The 14,384-nt window shown below is 33.9% G+C and overlaps 1 protein-coding gene across 2 annotated transcripts in view; it reads left to right on the top strand.

Moving 5' to 3' along the window:
• LOC136040115 (xylosyltransferase oxt-like) overlaps window positions 1-13,132 on the top strand; it is a 58,068-nt gene extending 44,936 nt beyond the window's left edge. For both annotated transcript variants that reach the window (XM_065724209.1, XM_065724210.1), the window contains exons 11-13: window positions 2,299-2,426; window positions 7,797-7,928; window positions 12,196-13,132. In XM_065724209.1, the coding sequence (XP_065580281.1) occupies window positions 2,299-2,426; window positions 7,797-7,928; window positions 12,196-12,325 (390 nt within the window). In that variant the 3' untranslated portion in view covers window positions 12,326-13,132. The remainder of the gene's footprint in view (window positions 1-2,298; window positions 2,427-7,796; window positions 7,929-12,195) is intronic.
• Window positions 13,133-14,384: the final 1,252 nt, after the last annotated feature.

Raw genomic sequence — 14,384 nt, 5'->3', positions numbered from 1 at the left:
TTCTAGAAAGATTAGCTTGGGACTTGCGTATTGGTGCCACCGTAGCTACATATTTGGCGGTTTTTTAATTACTGCCAATCTGTGTCTAAAATTTTTGCGACAAGTAATACAAAAAAACACCTTATTTAGATAAAATACTTTGTTCATTAAATGAAAATGTCCCCGCCGAACTCAACCCCTCAAACCCAACCCTCGTTCAACCCAATCCCAATCCCATGCATCTTGACCCTTCAAACCCTCTCAAACCCAGCCCTCGTTCAACCCAATCCCTAGCATCTTGACCCTCTTTAATTCAATCCCAGACTAAGCCCCAATTAAGCTCAACCGATTTTTTCTAGGGGGGATTGGGTTACGTGGGAAGATCTTTTTCATGGGGGAAGATATATCCCAACATTATTTAAAGAACGATTAGAAATTAAATTAAAAAGACAAGTTTTTTCAACTGAAAGTAAGGAGTAAAATTAAAACTTAAAACAAACAGAAATTTTACGTTTGTGAGGGGGTTCGTCCCCTCGTCAATACCTCGGCGTTTATCCTAAAGTATTTTTAGTATTTTCAAAAGAGCTATTTATTCTAGTTAAATGGCCTTTATGGTTCAGTGGTCATTCTTAAAGAATTATAACAAAGCTCGAACTTTAGCGTAAAGACTGAGGTATCGACGAGGGAGTGAACTTCCTCATATTACGTATACGAGGAAGTTCACCCCCTCGTCAATACCTCAATCTTTACGCTAAAGTTTGAATTTTGTAAAATAATCGCCAACATAAGCAATAATTTGTTTGTGTTATTTCCCGGACAATCTTAGCATTTAATTTTACCTTAAGCAGCTTCATTACTATGATTTTTGTGTGATAATAAACCCAAAATGTTGTATGTGTTCGGCTTGTGGTTGTTATCAAATTAAAAAAAAAAGTTGTTTTTCCAATTGAAAGTAAGGAATAACATGAAAACTTAAAACGAACATAAATTATTACGTACATCTTTTAAAGATATTTTCTTTCATTCATTTCAGTAATTTGAGAATTGCTCAACTTGTGATTCTCATTTTCATAAAAATAGTGTCGACCTCTTTAGTCGTTTTGTTACTATGCCTTTCAAAATTAGTTCCGCAAATATCACTAATTTAAGTAACGCGGGAGAAATTTCTCGTGGGGGGAGGGAATTTTTCATGGAGACGGAGCTGGATTTCTCGACATTATTTAAAAAACGATCACCATTAAAGAAAAAACAAGTTTTTTCAACTGAAAGTAAGAAGCAACATTAAAACTGAAACCGAACAGAAATATTACGTATTTGAGATGAATTGTCTCTCCTTAGTTGCTCGCTCTTGCGCTAAAGTTTCTTTTTCAACTTTTAAAAAGGGCTATAATTCTAATTAAATAGCCTTTGCGATTCAGGAGTCATTCTTAAACAACTGAAACAAAAATCAAACTTAGGTTATTTTAAGGCTATTATTAGTTTAAAAAAGTAAAATTAATACGCAAATTTCGTTTTAATTATTCATGTACTGTGAGCCAAATTAAAAACATGCATTAATTCAAAAACGTTCAGAAATTAAATAAAAAAACAAGTTTTTTAATTGAAACTAAGGAGCAACATTAAAACTTAAAACGAACTGAAATCATTCTGTATATGAAAGGGGCTGTCCCCTCTTCAACGCCCTGCTCTTTACGCTAGCGTTTGACTCTTTGACACAACTCTGCTTTTCAAAACAGTACAAACTTTAGCGTAAAGAGTAGGGAGTTGAGGAGGGGACAACTCTTTGTCACAACTCTATTTTTCAAAACAATACAAACTTTAGACTAAAGAGCGGGCCGTAGAGGAGGGGACAGCCCCTTTCATATACAGAATAATTCGAACTTTAGCTTACAGAGCTAGGTATTGACGAAGGGGTGAACCTCCTAATAAACGTAAAAATTGATGTTCGTTTTAGGTTTTAATATTGCTCCTTACTTTCAGTTGAAAAAACTTCACCGAGGCCTTCAAGCCGTGGCTAGAGTTTGAGCGTTGCTGCTCTAGCGGTAACCCGTTTTTTTTCATTTAATTACCTTCAAATGTGTACTTTTCGGCTGCTCAATTAAGAGCATCCGAAAATACAAAAAAAAAAAAAATGTATTTTCCTTATCAGGCCTTCAATCTTCCGTGGGAAATAGGTTCAATGTGATATTGTGGAGAGAGTTTCCTTTATGATGGAATGTAACATTATTTATAGGTTTAATTTTTCTTTATTGCTGTTTTTTTTATTTATAAACATGGATTTTCCAACCAAGGAATTAATTTAAATTTTTGTCTTTTAAGGTCCTTTGGACAAAGAAAAAGTTCAGTGAAGATTTGGAACCAGGTTCATGGACCTTATTAGCGTCGGTTGATAATACTTTGCTTGGTTATATTGAATTCCCAGTTTTTCCCGATCTGAGCCTTCAAAGGTAAATTTTTGGTAACGTTTTATTTTTTCTCCTGTCAATGATCAAACTGAAAATATAATTTGAAATATTTTGATAAATATAGTTTGTTTCTAATTTTAAGCAAAAGTTGAATAAGCACTTCCTGAAGTCAATAGGATCGGTAAAATGAAGAGGGATAGTCAGTGAAGATGTAATGCAGGTAATTTTTTAGGTAGCCAAAATGTGGCTAGTACATTTTGGCATCAGGAAATCTGATTTTTGGCTATTTTTGCGAGTGAGACATAAGGCGTTTTGGTAAAACCTCAACAAATTTTTGGTCTTTATTACTTACTACTTATATAATTTGAACTTGTATCAGCTTTAGTTTGACCAAAAATTTGGAATTTACTACAAAAAATTTAGTATATGTTGGAATTTATAATTCCAAGGCTTCTATTAGTAAAACCATCAAAACTGAAAGAAATTATTGTTCTAAACATGAACCTTGAGTTAAGTTGTCTCTCGGATGCTGACGCTCCCTAGTTTCTTTTTAACTCATTTTTTTTTGCTTTTTACTCCCTTTGACTCATGCCACAAACTCCTTGATCAAGACAAACTGGTCTTAATCTGGACACCTGGCCTGGTTCTTCTTTGCGCTATGATCCGGCATATGGTTAAGTGTTGCGCTACTTCGTCTCAGTTCATCGTCCCAGATCTCGGTCTCAGTGCTCTTCAACCGTTGTTTATCAACGGTTGAACGGTTGATAAACCGTTTATCAACGGTTGAATAAACCGTTGTTTATCAACGGTTTATCATAGCTTCAACGCTATGATCCGGCATATGGTTAAGTGTTGCGCTACTTCGTCTCAGTTCATCGTCTCAGATCTCGGTCTCAGTGCTCTTCAACCGTTGTTTATCAACGGTTGAACGGTTGATAAACCGTTTATCAACGGTTGAATAAACCGTTGTTTATCAACGGTTTATCATAGCTTCAACGCTATGATCCGGCACATGATCAAGTGTTGCGCTACTTCGTCTCAGTTCATGGTCCCAGATCTCGGTCTCAGTGCTCTTCAACCGTTGTTTATCTCGTTTTTGTCTGTGGTTTCGGCAGCCTCCAGTAATTCCAGGTCTTTCTTAGGTATAGTCTGACCGAGTTATATTTTTAAATGTGCTACTAAAGTGTTGGGAAAAAATTAAGACAACACTGGCAAATGAGAAATTTCTCAAGATAACATTTAATCCATCATAGAAGTTTAGCTGAAACAACTGAAATCAGTATCTCACTCGAATTAAAATACTGAAATACAAATGACATTAAAATACTAAGTTTATTGTCTGGTTCAATCATCCATTTCATTTCATTCAATAATTCATTCATTTCACTTCATTCAACTGATCATTGGTTGAAATACTATATTTTATTGGCATGTGCTATTGAAAATGATAGAAAATGATACGATAGATTAAATTTGATCTAGTAAATCCATGAGCTTGCTTCTGAATTTGTACCAAAATGAGCTCAATCCAAGCTGAGATCTGATTCGCTTCAAAACGAGTTAAGCCCCCATTTAACTGAACTCCAGTTTAGGTATTACCCGTCACGTAATCTATGGACATTTCCAATGTGACCTAACTAAGAATGAAAACCATTCTGAAATCGTACACTCATATCTGACGAGTGATGCGGTGGTTTGTGGAAAAAGTGATGTTTTTACATATTTACATAACTCAGGTAGCCCTTCGGATATACATCATGATGTCTCTAACTTTACTCTTGCTTCAAATGTTGCTGTGGATTCTGAGCACACATTAAGCGATCACCTCGGCTTGTCATTTAAAACAAATTATTTGCCTATTTCTAGGACCAATACCCCGCAGTATTACTATAAGAAAGTGGGGAAAGGTTGATAAGCCACCAAGATAGGCTAGATGAGATACTAACGAAAATGTAATAAGTGTGTGAAGTAATAAGCGTGTGAAGTAAAAGCGTGTGAAGTAAATGTGATGTAAATGCCGTTCCAGCTTTTACTTCATGGTGTAAGTGATAGCATTAGTCTTGACATAGATGCTGTTGAAATTGTCCATGCTATGAAGTGTGGGGAGGCAGCCTCTATCCCAGTAGCTAAAGTGAAGAGAGGTATACTTAAGTTCGGTTGCTGTCATGATCCCAGCTTAAGTGCAGCTAAAAGACGTTCAAAAATGTGGTATTGCATTTTGTGTGATTGTGATAACCCTAAGATCTGGTCTTCTGTTAAAGCTTTTCAGAGAGCCAAAAAAAACAATATACCTAAGATCTGGTCCTCTATTAAAGCTTTTCAGAGAGCCAAAAAAGCAATATACTGAGTGTGTCAGTAATCTTAAAGCTATGGAAGCTAGGTGTGCCTCTGCTGAGGCTTTTAAAAATCCAAACGGGACGTGGAAAAAATATACAAACATTCAGTAATCCGTAGTCCGGCTTTTGAGTCGTATAGCTCCTGGTTTAGATGGTATCCCACCCCACCACCCTCACCATGCAAGTGCACTACTGATTAAGCATCTGACACTTTTATTTCAAATATGTATTGATACAGGTCAAGTACCTAATTCATTTGGTTCTGGTGCAATAACGAACATTTAAAAAAAAAGAAAAAATGCTAATTGTTTAGTAGTTCTCATCCTATTACTGTTCTAGTGTTTTAAGCAAGGTTCTAGAAAGTCTTATCCCATCTGAAATGATACGTAAATGAGTACTAGATTATAAACAGTTTGGTTTTCGTTAGCATCTGAATGGTGCGTTTGCTCATCACCTACTGAAGCGTGTCCGTGCTAATGCTGAGAATTTGGGAATTCCTGTATGTTTGTGTAGTGTACATATACTAGCAGTATTCAATTCTGTAGTCCAATCAATAGTATTTTTGACTTTGATTGATTTTGGAGTTACGCCCCATATTGTTGCGTTGCTTTCATATTAGTTTAGCCATAGTTATGTTAGGGTTAAACTTGAAAAATGTCTTTTAACTGTGCCTGTTCGTCTTATTAGAGGACTCAGGCAAGGTTCTATTTAAGACCCTACCATGTTTAATATTATTATGACCACTGTAACTAGGACTCCGTTACGATGGATTTGGGCTCCTTTACGATGGTGAAATTTACAGTGACTTTTGTGATGTTAGTTTGATTCGCTACGCAGATGATGTCCTGCTTATCAGTTCGGGTCGTTTTACTTTACAGGCAAACCTCGATTCGTTGATTTCTGGTTATAACCTCCTAGAACCTAATTTTAATGCTCTTAAGACTGAATGTCCTGCTCATAATGCCCGAGGTAACGTTTTATATTCTTTATCTGTTATTATTGCAGGTAAATCTATTATAGAGTCTTCTTCGATGAAATACCTTGGCCTTGTTTATGGTTCAGATAAGCATAGTACTCATATTCTTACCATTGAACAAGCCATATCAGGTTTTCGTGCCAGCTATGCTAAACTTGCTGCACTGAAGTATAGTTATAGTAAACGTGTACTGGCTAAACTATATTGTGCTCTAGCTCCGCTTTACGCACTGTATATTTCACCACTTTGGGGTTCGCTGTCTACAATGGGAGTAGTTAAAGGTCCGATCGGGGTTTTGTCGCTATCTAAAGTTTTTATTAAGATTCCTGCTGTATTACAGGAATAGTTTCATTTTGCAAAAATGTTGTATTCCTGACCCTTTAGATGTAGTATATTCAATAGAGTGCGATACGTTTAAGAGAACTTTAAACCGTTTACTTCATTTTCTGCCATTTAATATTATTTATCAAGGCTATTTGATTAATTTTATATTTTGTATTTTTTTTTTTTTTAGAAGTTTATTTTTCTTTATATATAATTTTTTTTCTCTTTGTTCACTCCGCTTATTTTTTTTGTATTGTAAGTGAGCAAAAATAAACTTATCTCACTGATTCAATGGGGTTAAAAACGGGGTAATCAAAGGGGTCTGCATTTGTGAGTGAATTGATTATTAGATTTGGAATAAGATTATAAATGTAATTAAGTGGCATTTTCATCTTATCGCTATTTCAGTTATGGAATCTCGTATATATTTATCTTCAATTCAGTTTCCTGTCAACATTGGCCAAATCATTATCAATTCTAACTTTGATACTTTTGTCAGTTTTGTCAGTTATAGTAAAATGCGCAGCATAGCTTGCAGGACGACTTGCATAAAAAAGCCTTCAGTGGCTATTGCGCAATGGTTTTAGTTCTAGTTTTTCTAATACAGATTCCAATTTTTTAAACGTTTGCCAAAGATCAGAGCCCCGTTTTCTGGCCACCTGACTTCCAACATGAAAGCGGACGCAGGTTGTGCAAATTGTCTTTTTAAACACCCGTATTCGAGTCTATCAGAGCCCGTGTCCCACATGCTCGTAACCCGTAGATGAAAATACATTGGAGTTTCACTGGGCTGAATAAGGAGAACCTGCAAACAATTTTTTTCCTACTGCTTGAATCACCTTTCAAAATCGGTGCGTGAAACCGGAACTCAGGAGCTTGAGCTCTACGGCTCTAAAAATTCATAAAGTGATAATCATTTCGAACCTATTTTACTTAAAAATTTACTTAAAGCTACCTTGATTAGCATCAAAGTTTAAAAAGCAAATTTCAAAGTTAAAAATTCTACAAAATTGACTGAAAAGTGCATTCCAGTTCTTTTCAGGTTATAGAATTCTTTTTATAAGGAAAAAAACTCACAGGGAGAGAGTAGGGTTGGCGTTAAAAGACGAAGTTCCAAGCAAGTCCAGGCCATCGAAATATTTGAAATGTTCACAAGTTTGATCTAGATTCATTACAAATGTCGTTCAGAAGCTCAAAATCTAAGAAGATCATTCTTCGCATGTAGACCAATGGTCTATGGAACACATAGACTACTCTCCTGATTCTGTGCCTTCGGCTGGGAGTGCTGTTTTGATTGGAGACAAATCATCAGACGCTTCCCGTATTTTTCCCTCGAATTTACTCGAGGTGCCTATCAAGCTGAGCTTACATAGTCTGACCACCGCCTCCTGTCCTAAACCGAATAATCAGTGGCACTAAGACTCGGAATCTGCCCCCAATGGATATCAGATTGCACGGTCAGCGCCCCAACTTCTAAGATAAGACAGATCAGTGAGCCCAAGTTCGATTATCTCCATTTTTAAAACCCAGTAGTTTATCTCTTTACCTCTTTTAACTAGTGTCTGTTCAGTGGCTTGTCCACTCTCGTATGAGGATCAGATGAAAATAGCCTCCTCCCTCGCCCCACTACAAACTTCAACTTGCCATTCCCTGAAAGTTTCATTTCAATCCCTCAGCTTTGAGACAAAACAGGGTGGACTTGTCAAAACTCCAACGTAAAAAATACTCATTTTATGAAAGGGAAATAATGACTAATGTGTGACTATGCAATTTTAGGATGCCCCATCGAAAGCAGAAAGAAGAGTTCCTTCAGGAGTCGCCCAAGGTTGTTCAAGACTTTGTTGCAAGCCGACCTCCATTTATAGATGCTCCTAGTACCAAGCTATTAGCAAGTAGTTTATTTAAAAAGTAAGCTAGTTCTTTACTCTTTTATTTAACTTTGGTTAGTTCAAAGAAGTTATGATTTTCACTAAAGATCAAAAACAGATCTCAACTCTTAAGAAAGCTATTACTGTTGGGTGTATAAAAGATTTTTTAAAGGCGAGGTACGCTTGCACTCGAGATAAAGTGTTACTCGCGACAATCGCTATTATGAAGTATTAATGGTTAGTTTTAAGGCAGGTAATATTCATTACAAGATTTGATCAAGACTGAAATGATTCATATAAAAATATACCATAAATAGACAATATATATAATAATGAAAATATTTGAAACAATTAGAATATGATAATATTGAAATATATAACAGTTAAAAAATAATCTTTTATGCGTTTACATCCTAATAAACTAAAAATTAGAAGGAAATTCGTTCTTCATACACCCAGCAAATTTTAATTTTCTAAGTCAAAAATAGGTAGTTATAAAATATGTTAGGACCACTTACACTTTTATTTTGTTTTTCAGCCAGAATAAAAAAAAAAAAAAAAAAAAAAAAAAAAAAAAAAAAAAAAAAAAAAAAAAAAAAAAAAAAAAAAAAAAAAAAAAAAAAAAAAAAAAAACTAGACAAAAACATTAACAGGGTCAAACGTCGCAGATTCTATAAACATATCGCCCTTAGATACACATTAAGTAACGTCAGTAAAACTAAAAGCAAAATTACTTTTGGAGGTATTTGACTGTTTTGATTAAAATAAATCCCCTGTGGGATTTTAAAAACGAAAAGAATTTGCGGTCAACTAAGCCATCTCCTATTGTCTTGCTATTTTTCCGTCTACATGATAAATCCCTGAAACATATGCAAATTAATTTCTACTATACCATTCTCTAGGTAATTCAGGCATATTCTTAATTTGGATGAACACCGTGTGCCTAGAATAGCTCTACTAGTTTCGTCGGCTAATTAATTAGAAAGCTTAGACGAGGGTAGGATAGAAGAAGAAAAGGGTTTACCCCTGTGTTTGCATCTGAACGTTTATCGTTGCGGAGAATCGATAGTAATTGTAGGATCGTTGATTCTGACAAAAAAAGAATCTATTTTCTTATTACGTGAACCGGGTATGTACTCTTTTTTGAAGGGGGGGGGATAGCAAAAAAACGGACGAGTTTAATGAGAACCTTATCAAATAAAGTAAAATTGTATTTTCTTGAGAATAGACATTCACCCCACATTATGTGCCTTCAAAACTACAGTGCGCAGTATTACTAACAAATTATATCTAATCAAAATGTTCCCTTTCTGAGTATTATTTTTTCTCTCTTACGCAGAGTAAATAAACTTAATTATGATAGTAACGTTTCATTGGCTATTCGAAGACCATTGATTATAGGGTGAAGAATACGGCATTGGACTGTACGGTCCTTACCGGTGTTTCTGATCTCCGTTTCATGGCCCTTCAGCCAGGAAGTACAATGGAGGGGGGGTGGAGGACAGCCATCCTGTGCTTTCGTGCACCCTTCCTGTTTACCTTTCCCAGATTTTTTCAGGTACCCATTTAGAGCAGGGTCAACTCTGGCTGAGCTAACACAGTCACTCCACTGACCCCAGACCCCAGACAAATAACCAGCAACACCGGCGATATTCTCTGTTTGGATTATCTAATAAAAACAAATACATACATAATTTTAAGATTTCACAATATTAAAATTTTTCCTTATAAAAAGTATAGTATACACTTGGCTATTAAGTACCCCTTATAGGACTGCACTTCTGATCCTACTACTGATCTTTTGAATTTTGTCCTCAATAACCTATAGATTGAAAAATGGACAACTTTCTGGAAGAATCAGATACTTGTCGGTTCATTTTTTTTTGTATTAAAATTGTTGTTGTTTTTCTTATTATCCTTTATCCTTTATATCCTTATTATTTATATTTTACTTATATTTAACATTATATTTTAATTTTATTTAATTAATATATATAATAATTAATAAACATTAATTATAAATTATATTTATAATTATAAATTATATTATAATATATAATATATATATATATATATATATATATATATATATATATATATATATATATATATATATATATATATATATATATATATATATATATATATATGTGTGTGTGTGTATAATAATTATATATATATATATATATATATATATATATATATATATATATATATATATTTAAATTATAAATTATTTATGCATTAATTATAAATTAATATATATAATTAATATAATATATATATAATAATTTAATTTAATATTTTATTTCTTATTATCCTTTATATTTCTTCAAAGAAGTAAAATAATTTGATACTTTTAAGCATTTAACTGTAGAACCTTCAAGTTCCCGTTGCAGAAGTTAAGTTTTCGTGTTGTCTTCTAATTGGAATAGTCCCCTGGGATAGACAAAAGGAAATAAAAAAAAGAATGAAAATGACAGATTTAGATATATCAGAAAATTTGGCTTTCAATCCTCATGTAGTGGCATCTTCAAAATTTGTCGTCTTTCTAATACAATACAGATGAGCTCCTCTGAAATTTAGAATTAGTTACGTTTCTAAAACCAGGATTTTATTTATTATCAAATATAAAAAAAACTGAAAAAGACGTTTTTCAAAGTTAGTAGTCATATTTAAACTTCAGACAAGCAGGAATCACTACAAACAGGAGTTTGGCTACTTAACCCCATCCCCCAACCGTTTATGATTAATATATATTAATATCAATTCCTAGAAACCTCAACGATTCTAGGGTTTTACTTTTACAGTTTTTTTTTTTCAGTGTCATGGTTATAAACATTATGTTTAGTATAGTGAAAAATTGTTTTCACTAAGGCGAAATGAAAACATATATTTTAGAAGGTTTTGCTTGGGGGGGGGGGGGTTGGTAGTAGCCAAACTCACGTTTGTTGTAATTTCTGTTCGTTTTTAGTTTAACTTGAGTATTTTTTATTGCTGATTTTAGGATTTAGTTTTTCATCTACATTAGTACCTGTTACCTTTGTGATTGATGTGATTTTTTTAATGTAGGTTCGGTTTGTGTTTCAATTGTTCTTTTACAATAAGTTTCTGTCATTTCAAGTTTGAATTATTATTGGTCTTTGTTTGAAGAACTTCTTTTTAGGATTTTCTTTTTTAAATTAATTTCTGTTCGTTTTTGGTTGCTAAAATTTTTATTATTGGTTCACATAATTAATATTTGTTCAGTTTTTCAGGATTTTGCCTTAAGAATTAATATATTAGATTCTAGTTTTAAATTCTTAAGTTGCATTTGCTGATCGGAGCGTTGTTACTGGTTGCGTTCAATACAATTATTCCTGTGAATTTTTTTTCAATTTAAAATCAAGGTTTGGAACGGTTCTAGAACTAAATCTTGAATCAACAATAGTTTATAAATAATACACTCGAAAAATATTATCCTTTTAGAATGTTCAAAATATGACAATAAATTAACATGAAATAAAAGAAAAATATAACAAAGGAATAATCCAGTTCCCTATTTTTCTGACTCTTTAAATTCTTTAATTGGTGTCTTTGACAAGACCTTTTGCCAAGTGTCGTAGCAAAATATGTAGTTCTGACAACGTGAATGCATATAATATATTTTGATTAAGGTAAGCACCCCTCTCAAAATTGCTTGAAAGTTCAAACTAGCGGTTGTTGAATATTTCTCATAAGCCCTTTGTGAGTGTCTTTTGATTTATTTCAATATCCCATTCAACATTCCCCTGAAGTTTGACATACTCTTGCCGTTACTGAGATATTACACAGACCATTTTGACGACCCCTTTCCCAAAAACAAAACCAACAAATAAACATCGATAACTTCTCTGCTTACAGCCCTCGCCCCAGAGGCTGTGGAGGGTCTCTTAATACCCAAGAAAACAGTTATTTGACTCTTGGACTATTTTGAACAAAATGGCTATTTCAAAATTTTGACTGGATATATGTGGTGGGAACTAAAAAGAGCTGAAAATACCATGGAGGCTGGTTGAACCACTTTTGATCACTTCAATCAGTTTTTACTCTTTAAAATGTATTAGAATTTCTAGTTTTTGATTGAATGAGTCCCCTCCGAAGTTTCTGCGACCACCCCTAGCATGTGAAGTGGCTGTGAAAAAAATTTAGGAAAAATTTTTAGAATTTTTTTTTTTTTAGAAACTCTCCTATAGACAACACTAGAGCTTTGCCTATGATTAACCTCTTTGGTCTTTCAGCAAATTCAAAATCTATCTGATTACATTCAACTTTATATTATATTGCAGATACTACAGCATACAAGATGTTTGTCTGGTTGACTATCCTAGGCTTCGCAACTGCTTCAAGAAACTCCCCAGATGTGGGGATACAAACTGGAGTTCAGTTTCCCCGGATCCTAAATCTGAGTTCCCTTAACGACTTTTATTCCTGAAGCTAATTCAGGCGGCGGAAACGTCGGATGAAGCCTAGTTCCTGATTTTTTGCATTTCAGTTTTCTAACAACTTTGTCAGATTTGTCGCTTAGCAGTTTCTTTACTATTAGCAATTAGATTTGGGAAAATGAAATTATATTCTTGGGTCAAAGGGAGAGAGATGTCAGTAAAAGGGGGAATTCAAAGCCATACGAGTTTTATTACTTATTATTATTAGATGGGGTATAGAAGCCCTGCCATTGATATTGTTACTGGCAATGGGGTTGTTACTGACTACATTCCCCCAAGATTTAGAAAAATACGATTCATTTTGTCATAATAAAACAGCAAAACTGCTTCCCTTAATGTTTAGAAAATCATTTTTACCCCCTCCCCCTTTATTTTGTGAAACGGCACCACTGAGCTAAAATAAATTAGCGCTTTTGTAAGTTCCTTCATCTGTCAATTTGGCTACGTTCGTATTGAAATGGGTTTCAGTTCTCTTTATTGGCCTCAACTTCTTTTAAAACATCCCAATGGAGAGGGGGATTTGTAGGTCTTTTTAATTTATTTTTATTGCGTTCAGTAAGGGCGTCAAAAAATTATGAAGCGCGCCATTTTTTCTACGACCTCCATTTACCAATTTCCCTTCTGCCAATCAGTTTTATGCCGTTTACAATATTTTGCCAAAATGTAGGTTTTTCCTAATTTTTAAATGTGGCCCACCAACAAGTTCTTGAATCCTCCACAGGATCCATCCGCATGTACCAGAAAAGATTTAAATTCAATATTACGACCCCCCCCCCTTCAACATATACACTTTCGAGAATGGTAATTAGTTTCCATTCTTTTATTTGCTAAAATCGGAGTTTTGCCGGATTTTTGAGATTATGTGCCTTTCAATTACTTTTAAGTGCATTTGATATTACTTTAGAGGAGTTATGTTTGAATTTTTTCAAGTTTCTTTTTTTTTAAGTAAGTTCTGTTTTATTGGGAACAATGCAAATAGATTCAAGAGAAGTTTTTATAAGGTTGTCTTTTGTTTTGGTACTTAGATAGTCAAGAGCAGTTTGATCGCCTTTTAAGAGAAGATTCACAAATGAATTACTAACTAAAAAAAGAAATATATAAAAAGATTGAACCTTTACACAAGACAAAAATTGTGTGTTTGCTAATGACTCAAAATAATCAGTGGAAACTCTGATTGGCTCTTTTGTAATTTTCGTGTTGAATTGATTGATGCGAATTTGCTTTTTCTCCGGTTGCGTGGGTTCACATTTCGATTGTACAGTTTATCGGGTGTTTAACATGACTTTCCAAAACCAATCAAATGGTTTCAAAACAATCACTAGCCCAAAGCAATGTATCTGAAGGACCAATCATAAGCCTGAATTTTCACCATACCCGTGTACTGTGCCATCACCATCATCAGTGTTAATCTTTGACCCAGTTTTTATTGAAGCAGTTTTGGCTAGAAATGCTCAAGTGTGACTTAAGCCCAGACCTTGTTAAACTGGTCGATGTCTCATTATATTGACTCTTTGAATATAACTAGTACATGAAGAAAATGGAGTAGCCAAAGTTTCATTTATTTCTTATGGTCTAAAACAGTGTATCCGCACGAAACTTCCTAAACCGCATTTTTAAAAACAGTGTAAATAGAGAAAAAGTCTATTATCTCGAAAATCTGCAAAGGTTTGAAAAACATAGCTCTACGTGAAATGAGAAACCGTGTAGGAAGTACTACTCTTTTACTTTTTTTCCCAAATGCGCGTAATTTCGGCTTTCAAACGAAATTGTCAAGTCTCCCCTGTTAAAATTAAATTGCCGATACACCGTTTTGGGATTGGACAGCCGAACTGGTGATATAGGTAGTGATATGCCCTAAATATAATGGTATTTGTATATTTCGTGTAAATTTAATTTTCGGGTATATTCCTTTTAAAAATAAGAAAGGCCGCATACAGAGGGGGTAGGAGGCGGTTCAGAATTTTTTGTCCGACTCTTAAAATTGTAACAAAAATACATATAATCAAAATTTTTGATGTGTTTTTAAAGAAATT

Source organism: Artemia franciscana, chromosome 20 (assembly GCF_032884065.1).
Source record: "Artemia franciscana chromosome 20, ASM3288406v1, whole genome shotgun sequence".
Classification (NCBI taxonomy): Eukaryota; Metazoa; Arthropoda; class Branchiopoda; order Anostraca; family Artemiidae; genus Artemia; species Artemia franciscana.
Note: the sequence above shows the minus strand (reverse complement) of the source record. Positions and strands in the feature narration are given on the sequence as shown.